Below are 22,395 nucleotides of genomic sequence, written 5' to 3'. Positions count from 1 at the left end.
CGTCGCTGTTAGCACCCAGCACGAGTTCTCTCCGGAGGGTAAGCGCTTTGTGGTGGAGAATGCTAGTTGATGAGCTCGGGCCTTTCGAATGTCCATGTATCTTTGGGACCTGTCGGCTGTGGCAGTCTCCCTTCCTAGCCATGGAAGAGTATATGCTTGTTTATTGGCAAAGCTGTAACCATTTAATTGGTATCAGATTCTGACTGGCACAAGTAACATTCTTAGCTGTTAACTGGATGTGTTTTGAGTGGCTAATGGACAGACTTTTAACTGTAATTGAAATATTTCTAGGGTGCAGAACTAACCCACGGACGGAGGAGAGAAGATACGGTACGTTTTATTTTTCTTTTCTGAGTTATGTAACTGCATTAGCTGTGAAGTCAGTTGGCTGAGATATAACTAAGTTGTAATTGTTGGGGTGTTTTTTTGTTTGTTTTTTTCCCTCACAGATCCCAAGAAAGCCCAAGTGAAGAGTCTTAAGCAACTTGGATGAAATTTTATTTTAGATCTGAACTTCCTGGACTTGGATGTTAGTGATGATGGCTCAGGACATTTCAAAGCCGCAGTTTATTTAATTGGTTTTAAATGTCATTTTAAGTGAGTACTTTAGAGAGTTCAAGCAGACAATAAAATATATGCTTCTTGTTAAAATTGAATAAAAGACGATTTCATTTGTATAACCAGTGTCCTTTGCATATTTAAGTAGTCGGAGATAATGACTCCTCTTATCTCCTGGTAAGAGCATGTGGAATTAGTGTTTATATTGACTATTTCCAGCGGGCAGTACAACTCGGCTCTACTTGTATAAATGTTGAATGCCTAGCACTGGTTTATAAGGTCCACCTGTAGAGTATTAATGTTTTTTCCAAACCCTTGGGTAACACTGTATATACCTCCAGGGTATGGACTCAAGGAAAATCTTAATACTGTTATGCCTGACAATTTTTGCAAGATACATAAAACACTTTTAGATAACACCAGTATACATTGCAGGGCTACAATTTTGACACTGGTGGAGATGATAGTGTATTTAGAATAATGGCTTATAGAAGATTGTTCACAAATAATTGGGGGATTACACTTTATAAAGTACACCTTACATAATCACAAATTTTAATATTTTGTTGCTCTTGAGTTTAAAGGTAAACACCAAGGGGAAAGACTGCAGACAGCCAACAGCTAAACCATTTGTACATTACTGTAAAATCTTACCTGCCTCCTTGCACTGTAAGTGCAGGTGGGGGATTCATCGGGAAACTCGGTTACCAGAAGGTGGCACTCTAACATGTTCCAAAAGAGTGGTGTGACTGGGAGACTTACCTGGTTACTTAGATAAAATCTGAATAGTAGTGCTCCCACCTCCCTATCAAATATTGTAGAGCTAAACAAGGGTAAAATTCACTGCCATTAAGTTGATCCTCTGACTCATAGTGACCATATAGGGCAGTATTTCCAGACATTCTTTGTAGGAATAAAAAGTTCCCAACTGATGGTTTCAAACTGCTAGCCTTGCAATTTGTGGCCCAGCATGTAGCCAGTATGCCATCAGGGCAGGAGGTATTTTGGAACAAAATTCACTATCTAAAGTAAAAAATCTGCAACCCCGTGGACTGGGCAGTTTGCAAAACACAGCTTCATCTTTCAGAAAAGCTGGTTGCTGCTAACCCTGACAGCTCAAGTGTAACCCCCCATACCATCAGGGGCCTAGTTTGAGAGTCTGTTAAAATCCTTGGTTATAACTGATTCTCTACTGTTTACATCCAAACCAGGAGGAACAGTTATATCAAAAATTCTCGAAAAGAAAAAAATAAAAAGGGACAAAAAAAGCCCAAAAAAACTTTAAAAATATAATATAAAAAAAAACACAAAAAATCTTCACATAAAAAAGTTACAGTACATTTTTTCCCTTAGAACTTAGACCGTGTTGGGTACATAACATGGACATATCTACATACCAGATCACTTGGGAATGTATTGTGATGGGCAAATGTATTTGACTCAATGATCTTATTTCAGTCTAGAATTGGGGAATTTAAACGTTTGTCCCTCCATTTACTCATAACAAAATACGAAGATTTCCTGAAGCCTTTTGAGAAACTGAGTTTACAACAATACATACATTGAAAATAATGGCATTCTTATTTTGAGTGCAGTAAAGCATATTTTATCATGACAGATGTCTCTTAGTCCATACACATTGATTGGATTTTAGGAAATTAACAAGTATAAAAGGCTTGATGTAAAATCTGGGGAATGAAACGAAAGAATGTAGTGACACTTGAGTAGCCAAGTGGTAATTAAGGATCGTATTACACTGAGGTATCTATAACCAGAATGTTCACATCACAACTCTTCAAAAGCAGCGAGGGGTACACGAGCCTGAAACCCAACGTTTTTCACACAACAGCAGAAACATCAAGATCAGTCCCCCGTTGTCACCTTGGGCTCAGCAACAGTCGGAGCGATGGAGAATTTTTCCATCTTGTTCTTCAAATATTTTTTCTTGCCATTTCCATGAACAGTTATATTTTGGTGACACTTTTTATCCAAGGAACAAAGGCTGAGACCTTGGTGTAAACACCAGGAGAATCCTTGACTCCACATCCATAACCCCAGGAGGTCACCCCAAAAACCACCCAGCTCTCTCCAGGTCGTTCACACATAAGTGGTCCTCCGCTGTCTCCCTGGCAGCTGTCCACAAGTCCGTGTTCCCGGATGTTTCCAGCGCACAGCATCCGCCCTGTGAACCGACCCCTGTAGCGTTCTTCGCAAAGCCTCTTGGGAAGCAGTGGGATGGCTGCTTGCTGCAGAGTTCTTGAATAGGCTCGTCCTACCCACAGCAAGTGCCTGAATTAGTCAATGAGATCCCAGCCGACATGTCTACTGAAAAGAGCTACACTTAAACAGTTAAAGGTAGGGAGGCATAGGGCAAGAATCCCTATTGGGGCATAATTTAAAAGGCAAGCCTACAGCTATTGTATGGATTCTGCCTCCCATGGAGTAGAACTGCCCTCTGGGTTTCCCAGACAGACTCATCTTTCTCCCTTGAAGTGGCTGGTGGATTCAAACAGCTGACTTTGCACTTAGCACTCAGCTCACCACCCACTAGGCCAACAGGGTGCACGTCTAACAAACCATTTAAAGATTTACCATCCATTGCACACTCAAAGGGGTGGATAATCCCTAACAGCAAAATACCTAGACTTCCTATTTTGAATTATTTACATTACCTGTGTCACCCCATCCTGTTATATAACAGTTGGGAGCCGTTTTCTGTGGCCGCTCCCTTTTGAGTGGTAAACAAGCTGGCAAAACGTGGCTACTGAATCTGGCACATTGTTCTTCTTGTCCTTGTAATCTAACCAGGGCAATGTCATAGTCATTGCTATCGGGTCGGTATTCCCGGTGGATCACAATCTGCTGCACCCCAATTTCCTCTTCATACTCCTCAGGCACCAGGGTATGATAATCCCCGACCCGGACAGCATAGTTCCTCGTGCTATTCCCATACCTGAGAGGCAGAGAAAGCAAATGAAGGGTTGATTTCAAATCACTGGAAAATGGTGACTATCAGCAGAAGTTCATAGACATGCTGTGAATCTGTTCAAATCATCAATTCCTTTTGTATACGTAGCCTTCCATTTGCCCCCCTGGCCCCTGGCACTTTACCTGAAAACCCACTGTCCTGACCGTTTTCACGATTTAGTCCAACATTCTTTTCTACCCTTAATCTAATTTCTGAGAAGAAACGAATATGGAAGATGAGTGGGAAAGAAAGGAGCATCGTTAGTTTCTCATTTCCCCACCAAAAGGAACAAATTATAAAGGACAAGCTTACTGTCTGCATTTGCTATCTTTATTTCTTTGTCAATTCCACGACTGTTAGTTTAGTGTGAAGCGGTGTAAGGACAGAAACCATGTCTGGTCTAGTTTATATCCCTCTCATGTTTAGCACAATTACTTCCCTTTGCTGAACTTTGTATTCATTATATTCCCTAATTTCCTAAATCTTTGTTCACGTGTTACTTCTGTGGAGCCTAGTTTGATACTCCCTTAAATAATCTCAACTCCAACCTTCCAAGTCTCCCGAGCTCCAACACTCCCAACCCCTATTAAACTGCCTTATTTTCCCTTTGTTTCTTAGCATTTATAACTTTCTAACAAACTATCTGGTTTACTAATTTCTATGTTTAATGTTCTCTGTCTACCGCCTCTGAATGGCTGGCACACAAGGGCACAGATTTTTATTCTGTTTAAAAGTGTATTTTCAGCACCTAGAATAGGTGTCTGTCCATCTCATTGACAATCTTTTTCACTGACCCTCTGCTTTACAATGCATGATGTTCTTTGCCAGGGCCTGGTCTCTCCTGATAACATGTCTAAACTCCTGGACAACTGTAATAATCTACTAAATGGCCTCTTTGCTTCCATTTTTACCTTTATTCCATCCTTTGCACTGCAGCCAGAGTGGTATTTCTGTCTGCTACCTTAACGACTCAAAGGCGTCTACAGAACAAAGTTCGGATTCCTTAAGCGATAAACAAGCCCGGTCTGTGCCCGTGTCCGTTAAACTGCTTTAAGTTATGCCTCACACGTGTCTTTATTTCCACTCTCATCCCTTTTTCCTCTCTGATATGTATCGTAGAGACCGCTCTTATCTTTCAAGTCCTAAGTCAAGGATCAGGAAGCCCTTACAGACCCCTCACCTCGCCTGCATTCCTGTGATCATTCCCAAAGTGCCAAAGCAAATCTAACACTCTAGGGCTTAACTTGTGAGGTAGCAGTTCTCCCGAATTAAACATGACATGAGGGCCAGGGCCAATGGTATCCTCAGCACCAAACAAAGTGCTTGCCCCAGAAAACTCCATCAGTGTATGCTCAGTGACTTCTTCTGAAGACATCCATATAGACCTGCACACTCGGCTCTCACCTCTAACTTCAGAAACCAAAGGAAAGATGATCAATTACCGTACTGTAATAGAACCATTACAAGTCTTTGTTTCAGGAAGAAAAACAAAAACCTTTCCCCACAATGATTCAATGTTCTTTTCAATGTTGAGTGTCCTTCAGAATTATCTGTTCTATTTTTTAAATGCAAATGTCCAGCCCAAATCATCTAAGAGTATAAATGAATACAGTTGGGGTAGGGACACAGGTAATTCAAATTGTCAGGCTTAAGAACCATTGTTCCCCAACTGCTAAAGGCATGGACATAAGTATTACCCCTGCACTCCTAGAATTTCACCAGGTGAGGTAAGCATCTTAGCAGCTACCATCAAAATGCAACAAAAAAAAAAGCATACACATTCTCCATGTACACTGTTCTATGTTTCAGTGTGTTTTTAAATCCAGGCAATTTATTCATAGGCTCACGAATCAGGAGGTAACACAGGCAGCTCCTTGGTTCCTGTGCCTTTGTAGGGTAGTTGGAACAGGTACATAGAATTCTTATTTAACCTGACTTCAGTGCAAGAAAAGCCTCATTTCTTTTCAGTAAGCCACCAAGGCAGCAAGGGAAAGTGGGCTGGCTCAAGGTTTCAAAGTTAGGGTAAATTTACATAACATTAAAGGGCAAGTGTGTATTATTCTTATTTCTGAATGTAACTGGAACTGCCTAAATTGGCTTCAAAATTTAAAAAAATGAATAAAGTGTTTACATAACAAGAAGAACCATTGTTGCCAAAATGCAGTCACTGATTAGTACCGATGCTTTTAAGGAGGAGCTATGGTGGTGTAGCAGGTTCTTTGTTGGGCTGTAAACTGCAAGGTCAGCAGTTTGAAACCACCAGCTGCTCTGAGGGAGAAAAATGATGCCTTCTACTCACGTAAAGGGTCACGGACACATGATTGAAGGTAATGAATGGATTGACTCAACTTGGGCCATGATTACCACACTCCTGTAACTTAGATTGTTTTTAGAATAGATTTGGAGCTTGAAGAGCATGAGACTGGGCTCATTGTCCAACCAAATATTTGTCTTCTAGTGTCACCTCTTCCAGTGGGTGTGACTAAACTTCAGAAATAACACGGACTGAGGTTCCTAAAATGCCAACTTTGAAAGCATTTATTATGGTGCCAGGCTTCTCAAGGGGGTTTCCACACCATACACGCAAACCTTTGGGGCTGAGCATTTGTTATTTTGATAGACTTTGTTTATCATAGTCAAAGCTGCTTCTAAAACAAACACTTCTCATTTTGGCTGACACATCATTCAGATGTTTCCTTTGCTGAAATGCCCTAACTCCCCCTCAAAAGCAGGTTGAAATTCCCACACAAGTTTAAATATGAGGGAATCTAAGACACGTAGCTCAATACAAGCCAGCATGCCTGATTCTCTGAGACTCATAAAATAAACAGTAACAAACATGTACTAGAAATAAAAATGGAAGAGTTAACAATTCAAGCTGCAGGATCATATTCTTTATTGTCTTCTCTCCATGGATTCATCGCTACAAGAAAACATTTTACATCAGTCCGTGCACATCTGCAACTGCTAAGCTCTGTTTTTCTCACTGTCTGGAGGAAATTAAAAAGGTGGTTAACTGAAGTGCAATTGGTGGAAATGGTTCCAATTGCCTAGAGAGAAGTAGCCCTCCCTGTAGAACCTTCCTCTATGCCTCACATATGTGAGTGCTCAGGAAATGGTTATCGTATTGTGTACATCCACGGAGATCATGTTCTTTGGGTCTTGTCAGCTCCAACCTCCACTGTGTCACGATAGAATAGATGTGAGGTAAGAACACACGTCTCATTCCTCCGGAGTTCATCTTCTGAATTACCAAGATCTAGACATTTCTAACCATTTCCAGCTGCTATGGCGTTTCTGGGCAAAAAGTCAAAAAGATAAAATCAAGCAAACCTACATACTTTGGAGAACTCAAGTTTGGGGCAGAATAACAGGAATAGGAGAGGCCATGCTTTTTCAGGTAATACTGCCCTCCAAAGACTGCTTGTTTTCAGGGACTTTGTTTAGTCTGCAAGGTTTTTTCCCTGTCAAGTATATTGCTGCACTTCTCTAGATAGATGACTGGGACATAGTGCTTAAAGTCCTCACAAGGAGCCCTGCTGGGATAGTGGGCTATGCTTTGGGCTGCTCACTGCAAGGTCGTAATTGGAACCACCAGCTGGTCTGAGGGAGAAAGCTGAGGCTTTCTGCTCTGTCACCGAGGCAGTTCTCTGACCTACAGTATTACTGTGAGTTGGCATCAACTTGGTGGCAGTCAGCAGTGCGTTTTGAGAGTTTTTAGTTGTCAGAATAGCAAGCAACAGAAGCAAGCTATATTGTGTAAGATGAACAACAAGAACCGTTATCCAAGCTTCCTCTTGAACCTGCCAGTTGTTGTTGTTCGAAGATGCCATCAAGGCCGTTTCGACTCCTAGTGACCTTATGTGCAGTCGGATGAAACAGTGCCCAGTCCTGAGTCATCCTCGCATTCGTTGCTCAGCTCAGCTATTCGGACTTTGCATTCCAAAGTCCGCATTGCATTAATCCTAAGGAAAAATGTGAAGAATAAAAGCTATCAACAGCCTTTAACCAGTGATTCCTACCGGATGCCTCAAAATATACAAAAACTGTAAGGCACTCAGGAAGTTAAAAGCTAGATGACTTCTAATAAAGTGCTTGGACTGTGAAAAGAGACTACTAACAGGAGGTGAACCGAGACTAGTGGTGCTGAGGAACTGCATTCTGAGCGCATTCTCCCCAAGCCACCACTCCTAGGGTTTTCCGACTTGAAAAGGATATAAATCGTGGCTATTCTGGCAGTAAGTTTGTGATTTTTAAATTTATTTATTTATTTTGGTGACTCTATGAAGAACATAAACATAAAGGCTCTCATTACATACAATAAAATAACCTTCATGGTAGTAATCATCTGTGCCTTATTCAGAAACAGCATGCCTCTGTTGACAGATGATGGGTCTTGGCTACCTAGACCAGATGTGTTGGCCAGGAATTGATCCTGGGTCCCCGACATGGAAGGTAAAGTGGTCTCCCCTGTGATTTCCAGAGGAGGGGGCTCTTAAGCAATTAACAATTAGACAAGCTAAAACTGTAACCTTTATTCTAATGGCCAAATCCAAATGTCTATCTATCAGACTCTACCAAGATCTTTGTCACCATCTCTCTCGTCCTTACATTTTACATCTGTTATTTCAGTTATTACAGTAGGCTTACAACTGGTCTCCCTCTAATACCTATCCTAGATTGTCTTACTCTTTTTGTGATACTGGACAAACACAAGTTACTCCAGAAAAAAATGGCACATAGGCATACGTATAAAATGTAATTTCTGTTCATTCACCGACTGCACTGCAGGAAATTATTTAACATGACTCTTCTAGCCATAGCTTTTGTAGCTTCCACCAAATGACTTTTTCCCCGATCGGTCTGGGTAAGAAAAGGTGGGGGAGGACACTGGAAGAAATTATAATTCTGCTTGGAATGAAGGTTACCAGGGTAAATTGTGATTGACACCTGGCTGGGTATAAAAGGAGCCTTCTCAGACACAGGAAGTGGGGACTCTCACTGCTAGAAAGAAACTAGCCAGGTGTGGTGTGTGTTCCTTGGACCCCGCAATCCAAGCCAATCGAAACTTCCTGGGTCAGGAGACAGTTGTGATACCAGAGTAGCAACAAGGAGCAACAGCAACAGAACCAAGAACATGAGACAGAGTGGTGGGCTTCCCAGCCCACAGAACAAGTCTATGAGTACCTTCAGGCTGAGACGTATGGCCGAGTAGTGTTCCCTTTGGGCATTTATTGGTAGTCCTAAAAAAGCTTTGTAATATTGCATGACCAAAGCAGAAGCCAATGGGCCATGTGGCTGAGAAGCCAAAGACCAGAGAGAGGCCTGCCAGCAGGCACTAAGGAAGAGACTGTCCTGTTTGATTGACTGGATCCTGGACATCTATAGCCTGTTAATTTCTTTCATAAAAACCATAATCGTGAGTATTATCTGTGAGCTCCGAGTGGCTATGGCAATGAATTATTGAACCCAGCTGGAACATGGTGATGTGTGAGGGGCAGATGATGTCAACCTTGGTAGGATCTTTGGTGGGTGGAGGCATGTCTGACTTCAGCCCCAGAGGAACTGGCCTTGGCAGCCAATGCTGATAATGGTCATTTCCTTCCCCATTGCATAGCTGGAGGTGGTCAGACACCACCCCTACTTTTCACACGGATACATAGATTAAGAACGTTGTCTTACCCCCTCATCATTTATCTAGGACATTTCTCAATGATTAAACTCCTAAAATTCATCTTTGAGCCTACTGTATTTCAAGTCTTAAAAACCTTTAGTGATTGCTAATCGCCTAGTGAATGAAGTAGAAAACCATTATATGATTTTCCATGTCTTTTCAGTTCCTCTCCTCACACACACACAAATCCCAGATCCAACCCCCACTAATAGTGACCCCGTGCACAGCAGAACAACGTGCTGCAAGTCCCACGCCTGCACCATGATTGATTGAACAGTTGATTGGACTATTGAGAGCCATAAGGTTTTCATTGGGTGCTTTGGGGGAGAAGATCACCATCACTAGGCTTTCTTCCTGGTCTCTCTTAGTCTGAAAAGTCCACAGGAACCTGTTCAGCATCATAGCAACATACAAACCTCTGTGGACAGATGGCTGTTGGCTATACATATGCTGCATGGGCCAGGAATCAAACCTGAGTCTCCCACATGCAAAATGAGAATTCTACCACTGAATCATCACTCTCCCCTCAGCTTTCCACCTTTCAGTCTGCCCTGTCCTTCCTTACAACTATAAACATGAGACATTATGTACAAATATGTAAGTACAGTCCCTCTCTTTCAGCTTGGTCAGACTCCTTAACAGAATTTACAGTTCCTTCCAAATTTGCTATTCCACCTTTGAACTGTGGAGCAAAACAAATCTGGATTGGAAGCAGTACAGACTGCATGTTCCTTAGAAGTGAGGACGGCAAGACTTTGTCCCGTGTTCTTTGGGCACGTCCCTGCAAAAAGACATCAATGGGTGATAAAACAAAAAAGAGGCAGGGCCTCCCCAAGACGGGCTGACACCGTGCATGGCTGCAACAGCCGTCTCACACATGATGGCAGTGTGAGCATGGTGTAGGACTGGGCCGGGTTTGTTCTCTTGTACACAGAGTAACTATTAGAACAGAACTAACAACCACAACAAGTGCTAAAGAGATAAAAACAACACTAACAAAAAAAGTCCCCCTTTAAACGTTAAAACAAAAATTCTCTATCTCCTTTATCATCTGTAGTATTTGAAGCAACAGCCAACAATCTAGCGTGACTCGACACATCAGTACTAAATATCTGAAAACCAATTATGTGACCTGCTAAGGTTCTCTTCAAGCCTGAGCATCCTTGGTTTCTTAAAAATAGTTGAGACCTCTTCCTTTCTGTTGCCTTCTTGATATGCCTTGTCTTTCATGGCGTGGCACCCAGAAGGAAGCACAATCTATGTGGTTAAAGCAGTACTTTTATCTCTCACAGTGACTTGAATATGGTAGGATGGAGAATATCAAGTCTCTCTTAGTTGCTTTGTCTGAGCATTATTTTTCTGTCCATGCTGCCCAAGATTGAATTAACCTTGTGGGCACAGAATTGCAGGGCACGAGAGAGGCCCACGAGTCTCTCTCTCGAGCACTTAACTTTGTCCTTATTCCAGACTGTTGGAATCAAGGCTATCGGACTGGCAGCACAGTCCTGTCTTCTGACATATTTGCTTTCCCTCCCAGACTCCTGGCTTCCAAAAATATAATTAACTTTCCATCAGTGTCCTTTTTCAGTTTAATGATTAATATCTTCAATAGGATAAGGGTAAGGATCATGGTGACCACATTATAGCTTTCTCCATAACTCTTCAAATATAATCATGGCAACCTCATTATACATTTGTAACCTCTAAATCACCTAGGTTATGGAAATATAATACATAAACCTTTCCTGAAATAGACAAGTGGAACAGAGAACCTAGAAACAATGATACATGAGCAATTAACAATGGCAGAGTTGGCAAGCATTAGTGGGTCAAGAATTTTTAAAATGTCTTCTTAAAAGTGCTGGGGAAACTAATAGATAAAGATCAGGCCTCCTCTGCACACTATATAAAAAAATAAACTGTAGCTAGATTAAAACCTTAAATATAAAAACCAAAAAAGTAATATTTTAAGGATAAAAGAGAACATCTTCATTTGCTAGGGAAAGATTTTAGAAATAGGATATAAAGAGCTTTTATAAAATGTTAAAAGAATAAACCAACACATTTAACTATATTAAAATTTTAAATATTTTTAAAAGACAAAGACCATAAAGTGAAAGGACATGCCCTTTGAGAAAAGATATTTATAACATACAAAAACAAAAACATAGGATATAGCCAAACCTTATACAAATGAATTATAAAACGGTATAGAGCCAGTAGAAAAAAATAAAACCAAAAAAGTAGAAACAAAGAATTCACCAAAGATGATGAGATTGATAAGAAATTACAATTAAAAGGAAATTCAATAACTCTAAGATCAATAAAAATTTTAAACTTTGATAGCACCAAAATTAGGTAGGGCTGTGAGGAAAGAAGAACCTGACTGATAGAAAAATAACCAACTCACTGCCATCAAGTGGGTGCCAGCGTATAGCGACCCTGTAGGACAGAGCAAACCTGCCCCTATGAGTTTCCAAGACTGAACTTGAATGGGGTAGAAAGTCTCATCTTTCTCTCTCAGAGCGGCGAGTCATGTCAAACTGCTGACCTTGTGGATCATCGCAGCCCAACGTGTAACCACTATGCCACCAGGGCTCCTACTGTGATTTAATCTGGCACAGATACTCTATAGAATAAATTAGTGATGCCTAGGAAAATGAAGGGACCATATGCTACACCCAGCCAAATGACCCCATGGGATTTTGCTAAATAGGATACATACAAGTACATGGGTGCTGCATTGCTCTTTGCGACTGAAAGAGTGGAAACCACCTCTCACCAGTAGGTGAATAAGCCAACTGCGGTCGAGTCCATGACGTTCACTGCCATCGCACCAATTCTGACTCAGTGTGACCTGAAAGATTGGGGTAGAACTGCCCCTGTGGGTTTCCAGTCCTTACAAGAATAGACTCCCTCATCTTTATCCTGGTGGTCTTGAACTGATAACCAAGAGACATAACAGACTACACCAGCAAAATGCACATGGCAGTTAATGTGAACGAACAAAACCTACATGAGACAAAAATATGTGTCGTGTGATATCACAAATGAAAACATACAAAACATATTTTTGCCTGAGAAGCTTTCTCAATCACAGGGCAGACATTTTTAAATCTTTTTTTTTTAAAGCCAAGTTTCAAATGCACAAAATTAAGAGAAAATAGTATATTTAAACTCCATGGGTTTATCACCTTGCCTCAATTATTATCGATATTATGACAAGCATCAGCAAACACTGTTAAACACCAGAATCCATGATGTGGGCGTGGCTAGTAACCAGGACTTAAGAAAGAGCTCCAAACAAGAAGAGGGGAAAAGTCCCACCTCTGTGAGTTCGCTAACTCTGCACTCGGACTTCCTCTGCCTGGTGCCCATTCTGGACTGAGAAATCTTCAGATTGGATTGACACCGTGTTTGGGACAAGTGGGAATAACCAGGACTCAATTGTTTTAAAGTCCATAATGCAATAGATGCAACCTGACTTTCGAAACAGTAAAAACAGAGAAATTCTAAATGCCAAAGGCACAAAGAAGATCCAAAACACTAAAACTGCACTACTTTTTCCTTTGAATTTATCACTACTGCCTTCCTCCCCCTCAAATAACATTTCCACATAATGAATGCACCAACAGATACGGTATAACACATGGAAGTGATGACGCTGAGGAAGCCAGTTCTAGCATGGCACACCCAGGTACACCCTGCACAAGTCTCATGACGTTCCCAGAGGTGAAGTTTGGCCTCGTTCACCGACTTCCCATGCTGCAGACAGATCATCATCACCACTCTGTTCCTTTTCTTTTTTTAATCATTTTGTTGGGGCTCGTACACGCTTATCACAATCCATACAGCCATCCATTGTGTGTCAAGCACATTTGTACATTTGTTGCCATCATCATTCTCAAAACATTTGCTTTCTACTTGAGTCCTTGGTATCAGCTCATCGTTTTCCCCTCCCTCCCCACTCCCCTCTCCATCATGACTTGATGATAATTTACAAATTATCATTATTTTGCCACATCTTACACTGTCTAACATCTCCCTTTACCACTTTTCTGTTGTCCGTCCCCCAGGGAGGGGGTTATATGTAGATCCCTGTAATCGGTTCCGCCTTTCTCCCTCACCGTCCCTCCACCCTCCCAGTATCACCATTCTCACCACTGGTCCTGAAGGGATCATCCTTTTCTATAATCCCTTGCATTCAAGCATAAAAAGTCTGAAAATGTTACTTTTATCATAATTGTATAATAAAGGTATAAACTGTGGTTTAGAAGTCACAGATCGAGCTGCGTAGTCCCTCTGGTAATTGGAAAATAAACTATCAAAACTATGCATTTGTTTCCATTTACTCACATAGATAATGACAGCGCATTAGCTCAATAGTTGAACATGAGAACCTTATCAGATCATCTTAAGTAAAACGATTACGTTATATTAGGTCTGCTTATTTCATGGCTTAATTCTGTCTTCTCAAAGCCAACTGAAGTCGGTAACATGTAAAAAAGAATAATAGTGACATAGTATGCTTATATAAATAAGGCCAGTGGGGGGAATTTCGTGGATGACAAAAACCATACAATGTGTGCATAATTCATAAGAAAATACAGTAGGGAATCTAAAGTTGCTTCTTAAAGGCATAAATACAGAAGTTCAAAATATTCAAGGATATGGTTTTGCCCTCAGATATGTTCTTGGGAGAAAAGCCACTCCTTCTTATGGTTACATCCCAAAGACCAGGTCCTCCTATGAAATCACAGTCAGGGACTCTGCCCATTTGGTGACAATGTCCTCCATGGCCCTGTCATTCATTGTCGAGTGCCCCTATGCCACACTGTGGTGCCCCTGACACAGCCGCCTGCCCCCTTCTCCAAGCGGCCTTCCTCACCACTGTGCAGCACGTGCCGTTTGAGGTGGTGCTGGTCAGTACTGGCTGCGGAACACGGCCTCCATCACCTGCTTTGGGCGAGGACCTCACTCGTTCTCTGCCCACTGCCTCATGCCACCCATCTTGGGTCTGGACCCTCATCCTCTGTCTCTACCAGCCCATTCAGACTCTTTAGTTTTCTTCCCGTTCTCTCCTCCACGAACCTCCCTCGCACCTCTGGGCCCTGGCCCAGAGTCCCCTTGTCTACCTGCAATCTGGCTTCATCCCACTGTGGCCCCATACCCTCTTTGGCCGGACCGAGACATCAAGAATGAACAGAAGAAAGCATCCCTGGCCAGTCAGCCACTATCCTTCATGTGGCCCAGCCATCACTGGGCCCTCTGTTGGACCTTTGAGACAGTACATATGAGGCAACTCAGGTCTGGCCGGGGGTCCACATAGGGGACCTACGAGTTTTTTCAAAGTTGTTGTAAGTGCAACATGTCACATAATGAGATAGGCAGCAAGGACTAGGTGTCCTAGCAGAGTGACTTCCTTTACATTACTAACCCATCTTCTACCTAAATCCAGAGTCCTGAGCTTCCAAGATAGCAGTGGCATGACTCCTATATCACCACCCTCACTTCCACGAGGCTACTGGCACAGACAGAAGGCCCACAGCTTCTCTAACACGCTGTACAGTAGGAAGAGAGGGGAAGAGTTGGCCAATAAAAGTCCGCAGGAACTGTTTGATAGGGTGGACACATACCTCTTGAAACAGTGAGCTGCTGTCAGGACCCAGCAACTACTCAGGAGGGTGGCTCCACAAAGGAGCCTGCCATGGCCATGGGACGACTTCAGCCGAAGGGAAACTTGCCAAGGCCAACCGCCCCTAGGAAGCAAGCAAGCACACATGAACCTGCAGTTGTCCTTGCGTCGACTCCCACTCCTGACACTGCTCGTGTGTCGGAGGAGGGCTGTACTACGTAGGGTTGTCACTGGCTGATGCTTTCTGAAATAGATCACCAGGTCTTTCTTCCGAGGTGCCTTTGGCTGGACTCAAACTGTCGACCTTAGGCTAGCAGCCGTGCTTCACTATCGCCACTACCCAAAGACGGCAGCCACAGATCAATGAAAAGCAAAGAAAAATACTGATTAGAGCCATCGTTTTGGATGCTTGGGGTTAATGATATGAAATGATTCTATGGCAAAAGCCCCTTCTTCTCGAGAAGGGTCCTTGCACAGCATTGGAAATTTGTTTATAGACATTTTTGTGCATCTCACCTACCCCTGACACTCTTGTAAACAGGTTTAGCCCTTTTTGCATTTCAAGCTTTAGATGGAAAATCAACTTTTCACTCAACTACTTCCCCTGAACAGTCTGAAGAAGTATTTAATAAACAAAGTATTGGGTGTTTCAATAATTAATAAACAAATAAAAATTGGATTAGCATGAATCATGAAACAAATACAGTCTAAATTAAATGAATATCTTTTCCAGATACTCGAGTATAAACCAACCCAAATATCATCTGAGGCACCTAATTTTACCACAAAAACTGCATTTAAAATGTGCTGGAAAACGGCTTATACACGAGTATATATGGTATCTTGTTGCTCTCACATAGTACTCCAGCACCATATTCATTTCATGAATCAGGGGATTGTGGTATAAGAGCATTGTCTACATAAATATAGATGAAAGTCACAAAGACCAAACTCACCACCACTGAGTCGACTCAGACTGACAGTGAGTGACCCTATAGGTCGGGGTCACTCTGTCCGTCGGGCTTCTGACGCTTTAGCACGCTTTATGGGAGTAGAAAGCTTTATCTTTCTCCCAAGGATCGGGTGGCGGTTTGGAACTACACCCCAACACTGTGCCACCAGGGCTCCTAAAATATATGTCAAATGGCAGTAGAATTTCAAAATAATCTGAACTTAATGTCGAAGATAAAAAATGGGTAAGATAAACCCCTTGTATAAGAGTAGACAACCCCAAATTTGTAACTCTATGTGTATACAAAAATTCCGTAATATAAAAAGAAAATCTCGTCTAGAGGTTTTTTTACCTTAAAGAATTTTTCCCACCAATGATCCTCTTCTGTCTACGGTGCAGTAACCTCAAACCACACACAGATGTAAGGGAATCTGAAGTAGAAACGGGTCATCCATTAAACTACCACATGTGGACGCAGGGATAAGAAACGTAAGTGATAGAGTGTTACTTAGTTATTCCCTCCACCTCTATTTTTAAAATACCATTTCTCTGCAAATTATAAAATACTTTTTCTTTTCAGAAAAGCAAAAGTTGTTGTTTAATTGGACCAATGTGACAATGATTTGCAAGCCAGGGAGGAACTGTGTGAGACTCCTACCATCCATGTCTAAGGTTTCACAGGCAGCTGAATGGGTCGGCCCCACCCAATACCTCATCCCTGTAGGTACCTGCATCGTCTCTGCTGAGGGCAGTAGCTGCGTCAGAGTTCCGCAGCAGTACGTAAATCAAGACAATTGCTTGCAAAGACAGTAATGGTCTGCATCACCTACTTTCCACCTGCAGCACTGGTTTAAGCCACATATGAAATGTAATTCAGGGGAGTAAAATACATTCAAGCAAAGCAACAGAAAGACATACTGTTTATAAGTAACCCCGGCATTGGAATCAGATAGTCTGCCGCTCGATAGTCACGTGCCATTGAATGAGTTTGCTAAGTAAGGGCAAAATCCTGGGATAAAAGTTTGATCTGACTTTGCATTGGCATACAGAGTATCCAAGAAAAGAGTTGCCCAACAGCAGTAGTGGTTAGCTCTTTGTGTACACAGATGTTAGCCACTAACATTTTTCTGTACTAAAACATCTGGATCTTTTTTAGCAGCTAATTCTTTGAACCACGGCAGGGTCAAATTGAATGGGCCTGGAGGAAATGGTTACTATCAAAGATGCCACAGCATTGAAACACAGGATGAAACTCAATGATGTTTGTTTTATGAAAGGTCATAAGTTTGTAATGGCATATGAGAGTTACATTAACAAGATATGTGAAACAGTGCTATACCAAAAAAGGTTGACTATAACAAGGTATGCCTAATTTAAAAAAATAACTATACCAGTAGGAGAATTTATGTAGGAATATTTTATTTCTTTGGAAGGGCAGATGGGTGCCGCAATGTACTTGCTGCAGCTCTTCTAGCTGTAATCTTTGAAATTCCCAAGGAATAATTATGTGGGACCACGCAGATTTCTGTCCTTTTCCTAATAAGTCTGGGTGAGAGAAAGTGGGGGAAGATGCTGATAGGATTATATGATTCCATTTTGAGTGGTTGCTAATTGTATTAATTGTGTTCATTGTGGTTGTAAAACTTTGGAACTCTAATATGGGAACTGGTTAATACTGACATCCTGATAGGAATAAAATGATCCCATTACCAGGATAGGAGCACATTATTTGAACCCCAAGATCCCTGCATGCTGAACCTCCTTAATCCAGGAGACAAAGTGGTAGCACCTGAGGAGTGCAGAGCAGTAGGACAGCCCTCAGAAAGAATGAAGCTCGGTGCCTTCAGGCAAGATGCTAAATTGCAGTGAGGTCCTTCAAGGATTGGAGAATGTAGGCTTGCTGACACACAGAGCTACTGTTCTGCACGTTAAAGCTAAGGATTATGGTTGAACTGACACGCCCACATGGGCATCTGTCAGCAATGCTAAATGAGTTTTGAAACACTGCCCAAGTATGACAGAGGCCAAAGTGCTGTGTGGCTGAGGCCAGTGACAACAGAGAGGTGTGCCTGTGGGCACATTTGAGAAGAGGCTGCCTTTTTTTTTTTAATCATCTTATTGGGGATTTGTACAACTCATCATAATCTATACATCCATCCACTGTCTCGAGCACATTTGTACATATGTTGCCATCATCATTTTCAAAGCATTTTCTTTCTACATGAGCCCTAGATATCAGCTCCTCATTTTTGCCCCTCCCTTCCCCACTCATGAACCCTTGATAATTTACAAACAATTGTTATTTTTTCAGGTCTTACACTGTCTGATGTCTCCCCTCACCCCCTTGGCTGTTGTCCATCCCCCCAGGAGGGAGATATAGGTAAGTCATTGTGAACAGTTCCCCCATTGTCCCCCCACCTTCCCCTTATCCTCCTGGTATGTCCACTGTCAATATTGGTCCCGAGGAGTTTATCTGTCCTATATTCCCTGTGTTGTCAGTTCTTATCTGTACCCATGTACGTGCTCTGGTCTAGCCCGATTTGTAAGGTAGAATTGGGGTCATGATAGTGGAGGTGAGGAAGCACTAAGAAGAGACTGTCTTGAGCAAAGCACTTTATCCTGAGCACTTCTGAACGTGAACTGTAACCTGTGAACTTCCCTAATAAGCCTCATAATCGTGCACATTGGTTGAGTTCTGTCTGGCCATTGTGATGAATTGTTATTGAACCCAGCAGAGAAACAGAGACTGCTGCTTGGTGTCAGAATTGGGAAAAGATTTGAAAGGTGCAAGCAAGTCTGACCTTCATCTCATAGGAATCAGCTTTGGGCTGTGGCTAAGTTCGTTTGATTATCCTTCCCACTTGATGGTTTTTCAAATCTCAGAGGCATGCCGTGAAACTCTGAGCGTGAGACCTTTATAGTGACACTGCAAATGATAAGATTGTAGAGAGACATGCTTCCAATAACTCTCCAAACCAAATCAATGCATGCAACACCAGGACAAAGAATGATGTCATACTGAGCAGGCAAGCCATAAAGTTGACATCATTCTTGGGCAGAGCTCCAGATAGTAAAAACCTTGACCTTACTTAAAGCCATGAAACCCACTGTTATTAAGGGAGTGGGGGAAGCAAATAGGAAACTGATTTTGAAAAGGATTACATCACATGGTTTGTATTTGAATCACCTTGATAGATGTCACCAGAGCCTGAGTCTCAACACATCAACAGGTTCATGAGTCAGACTCACACCACACTGGTCTGAGACTGAAATATTTTGATTTCAGGTATAGTGCCCAGGTGACAAAAATGTTTAAAGACTCAAATACTAACCAAATGGTTGAGAGTTCAAACCCACCCAGAGATGACATGGAAATTAAGGCAGAAAGCTTCTGAAAGGTCATGGCCTTGAAAACCCTCAAGGGCAGCACGATTGTGCACACAAGAGGTCACCATGAGTTGGAACTGACTTCATAGCCATGGACAACAACATCAACATTGCCTCAACGGCCAGAAGGCATTAGAGCAAATGCAGAAATAATGAAAAAACAAAAGCGTGGCATGGCACATTTTAAAGAAGGTTTATGTAGAAGATTAGAAAGGCCCTGGCAAATTTCTTTAACCTATTTTCTAGCGTGGAGGGGGGGGGGTTGGGTGGCGGATGTTAGTCAACCCATGACAGCCCTGCTGGTTTCTGCTTCAGTATGTTCCTGCTTTCTGGTTCTCCAGCCAACCACAGCCAACCACGTGAATCCACTCCTCTCCCTTAGATAATGCTCCAAGATGAGGAGCGGGGGCTCAGTCTCCAGAAAAGAATCCACTGAGCCATGTGTCAACACAATTAATCCTTCCTTTTGTTACAACGCGCTTGGCATTGGCAACTCCTTCAGAGCAACTGCGTAACAGTAATTTTTATATTCCATTTATAATTGCAGTTTAAAGAATTGAAAGGAATTTAATCAACTAAGTGATAATCAATATTTAGGGGGAAAATGGTTTACCAAGAAGAGGGGTACCCCCCAAAAAACAGAAATTTTTTCAAAGCTAGGTAGTTAACTTTTTTTTACACAATAACCTTATCACCTTCAAAATACTCCTGATCACACTTAATATATTTGTCAAATCTGTGATTCTATTCTTGGAAACATTTTTGAAACTCGTCGGTTTCAATGGCTGACACCACCTCCCTCGTTTTTTTCTTCACCTGTTCTAAGTCATCAAATCACTGTCCTTTCATGTACCTCTTCATTCATGGAACCAAAAAGAAGTCACATGGACTGAGGTCAGATGAGTAAGTTGCATGGGGCAAGAGAGGCATGATGTTATTTTTCGGTTAAAAACTGGTGCATTGAAATGGCTCTATGAGCAGATGCTCGTGGCAAAATCAGTCCTCCATCTGCCACAAATCAGTTCTTTTTTGTCACACACTGTTATGCAATCTTTTCAGAATCTCTAAATAGAAAGCTCAATTAACAATTTGACCTGGTGGAATGAACTCCATATGCACTATCACATCAAAAAAACAAATGAGCCTCATCTTGGTCTTTGAATTCACTTGAGGAGATTTTTTTTGGGTGAGGTGATGATGGCATCTTCCACTGGCTTGATTGATGTTTGCTTTCGAGTCATAAGAATAGCACCATGTCTAGTCACCAGGAGTAGTAACCTTGGAAAAAAAAGTATGGGTCCCTTCTGAGCTGCTCTTTCAAAGCACAGCATGTTTCCTGGTCAATCAGAACCTGAGGCACAACTTTTCAGTGACCCTCTAATCCCCAAATCTTCCATAAAAGTTCATTGAACCAAGCTCTAAGATAGTCAGATGAACTTCCCTACCTCGTCAATGGTCCATCATGGGTCTTTGAGAACAAGTGCATGAATTTTGTTGACATATTCGTCTTTTCAGAAAGTTGATAGATGTCCAGAGCAAGGTTTGTCATAGATGACATTTCACCATTTTTGAAATGAGAAAACCACTGGTAATCTTGAGTTTTTCCCTAAGTGCTGTCTTTGTAAACTGTGTTCAACATCACAACTGTTTCTGTGGCATTTTTCCCAAGCAGGAAACAAAATTTCACAGCTGCATGCTGTTCTCCTAAATCGGCCATCACTAAAAATGAAGTTCAAGTGAAACTGCTTTTAAGAAAAAATTCACTATGACCAGAGAGAACCTTCCCAGGCAACGCCACTGGGTGCACTAACTCAGAGAGAATTGCTCTATGCTCACCTAGCAGGAAAAATGCATATGATGAAAACTCCACCCAGTGGAACTGTTTCTGGGTACCCCCTCATATATATAAATATGTATAATGAATAGAACATAAAACAAAGTACAAAGTCTTTTCCTCTGCACCTTAGATGGGAAAATTTTATTTACAACATCCAATTCATCTGTTAGCCTTTTACAATCCTTACAAGAGGTTAGAAAAAGAAAATGCTCGGTTACAGTTTTAAGACAACCCAATGTATCGTAATAATGAACATTTAGCCCAGATAAATAATTATTTTATCCATAAAATATGACCAGGAATTTCTCCATATATGTTTCTTTTGGACTTTAAACAACTTTTCTATTTTTTAAAACAGAACCACCTACTTATCGCATCATACCAAAGACCACATTTCATTTTCCTTATTTTTTTTTAAATTTCAGAAGATAGAACCTACATAATGTCATTTTCATTTTTAAATCCATTTCAAAATGATCTCTGTTCTTTTAAAAAGAATTACAATAAGTGAAATAAGTGCCTTTCAATGATTCATCCTTTCATCTCATTTCTATTTTAATGAAACTTGTTTTTTAAAGATAACGTATCTGGCCATTTTTATTACATTTAGAGAAGGAATGGTATGGAATTGGCTGTAAATATAAAAAGTGGAGAATTCTGGGGACTGTACAAAAACCAAACCCAAACTACTACCATGCAGTCGATTCTGACTCATAGCAACCCTCTCTGAGGTCCCACAACTGTAAATATTCATGGAAGCAGGGAGCCTCATCCTTCTCCCAAGGAGTGGCCAGTAGGTTTGAATCTATGAACTTGTGGTTATCAGCCCACAGCACCACCAAGTCTCCTTACCAGGAACTACAAGGTACTGTAAATCCACTCAAGCCTCTGAATCTTGTGCTCATGATAAGCTTTAACATGGCCTTTAAATACTAGCACAAGATACACAGTGATAGTATATTTTCTTGTTGCATGAGATTTTTGTTATCAAAGTACTACACACAAAGGGGGTTCAACAGTTGATGGAAAATGGAATTGAAAGATGATAGAAAATCGCCATCAACTTTTTGCAGTAGTTGTATAGTAGTGAACTGGGGATGTATATTCTTTGCTTTGTATAGGACCTCAAAGGCTGCTTACCTTTTTTACTGCTAGCTGATGTTTTTTTGCCAAAGTAATCACAGATAACTCCTGCATCTTCACTGTGGCGACAGTTGTGTCTTCCAATATCCTGTTTAATGCAGTCAGCCAACGATCTCTCATTTCCCGTGCACTTCACATTATCCACATGGATGGGTCCTATGCCTTCCCCAAAATAAGCCATGGTTCTTGCTCTGGCGGGACCCCTGGAAACAGAGTATTCTTGAACATGTGGAGATTCAGT

General features: G+C 41.6%; 1 protein-coding gene, 1 long non-coding RNA gene and 1 other non-coding gene across 3 annotated transcripts in view; 2 read left to right on the top strand and 1 right to left on the bottom strand.

Moving 5' to 3' along the window:
• On the top strand, window positions 1-680 carry LOC123522360. Its single transcript, XR_006680625.1, has 3 exons — window positions 1-38; window positions 292-330; window positions 450-680. It is a non-coding gene; the product is annotated as an uncharacterized LOC123522360 (long non-coding RNA).
• Window positions 91-221, top strand: LOC115871567. Its single transcript, XR_004047359.1, has one exon. It is a non-coding gene; the product is annotated as a small nucleolar RNA SNORA24 (small nucleolar RNA).
• Window positions 681-2,084: 1,404 nt separating the features above from the next.
• PRSS12 (serine protease 12) overlaps window positions 2,085-22,395 on the bottom strand; it is an 85,764-nt gene continuing 65,453 nt past the window's right edge. The window contains exons 10-14 of the mRNA XM_045295842.1: window positions 22,152-22,357; window positions 16,140-16,218; window positions 14,837-14,959; window positions 3,231-3,511; window positions 2,085-2,830 (exon numbers count right to left, since the gene is read on the bottom strand). Of these exons, the coding sequence (XP_045151777.1) occupies window positions 2,523-2,830; window positions 3,231-3,511; window positions 14,837-14,959; window positions 16,140-16,218; window positions 22,152-22,357 (997 nt within the window). The 3' untranslated portion in view covers window positions 2,085-2,522. The remainder of the gene's footprint in view (window positions 2,831-3,230; window positions 3,512-14,836; window positions 14,960-16,139; window positions 16,219-22,151; window positions 22,358-22,395) is intronic.

The sequence above is a fragment of the Echinops telfairi genome, unplaced genomic scaffold (assembly GCF_000313985.2).
Source record: "Echinops telfairi isolate 266 unplaced genomic scaffold, ASM31398v2 ScPeMD7_5927;HRSCAF=6808, whole genome shotgun sequence".
Classification (NCBI taxonomy): domain Eukaryota; kingdom Metazoa; phylum Chordata; class Mammalia; order Afrosoricida; family Tenrecidae; genus Echinops; species Echinops telfairi.
Note: the sequence above shows the minus strand (reverse complement) of the source record. Positions and strands in the feature narration are given on the sequence as shown.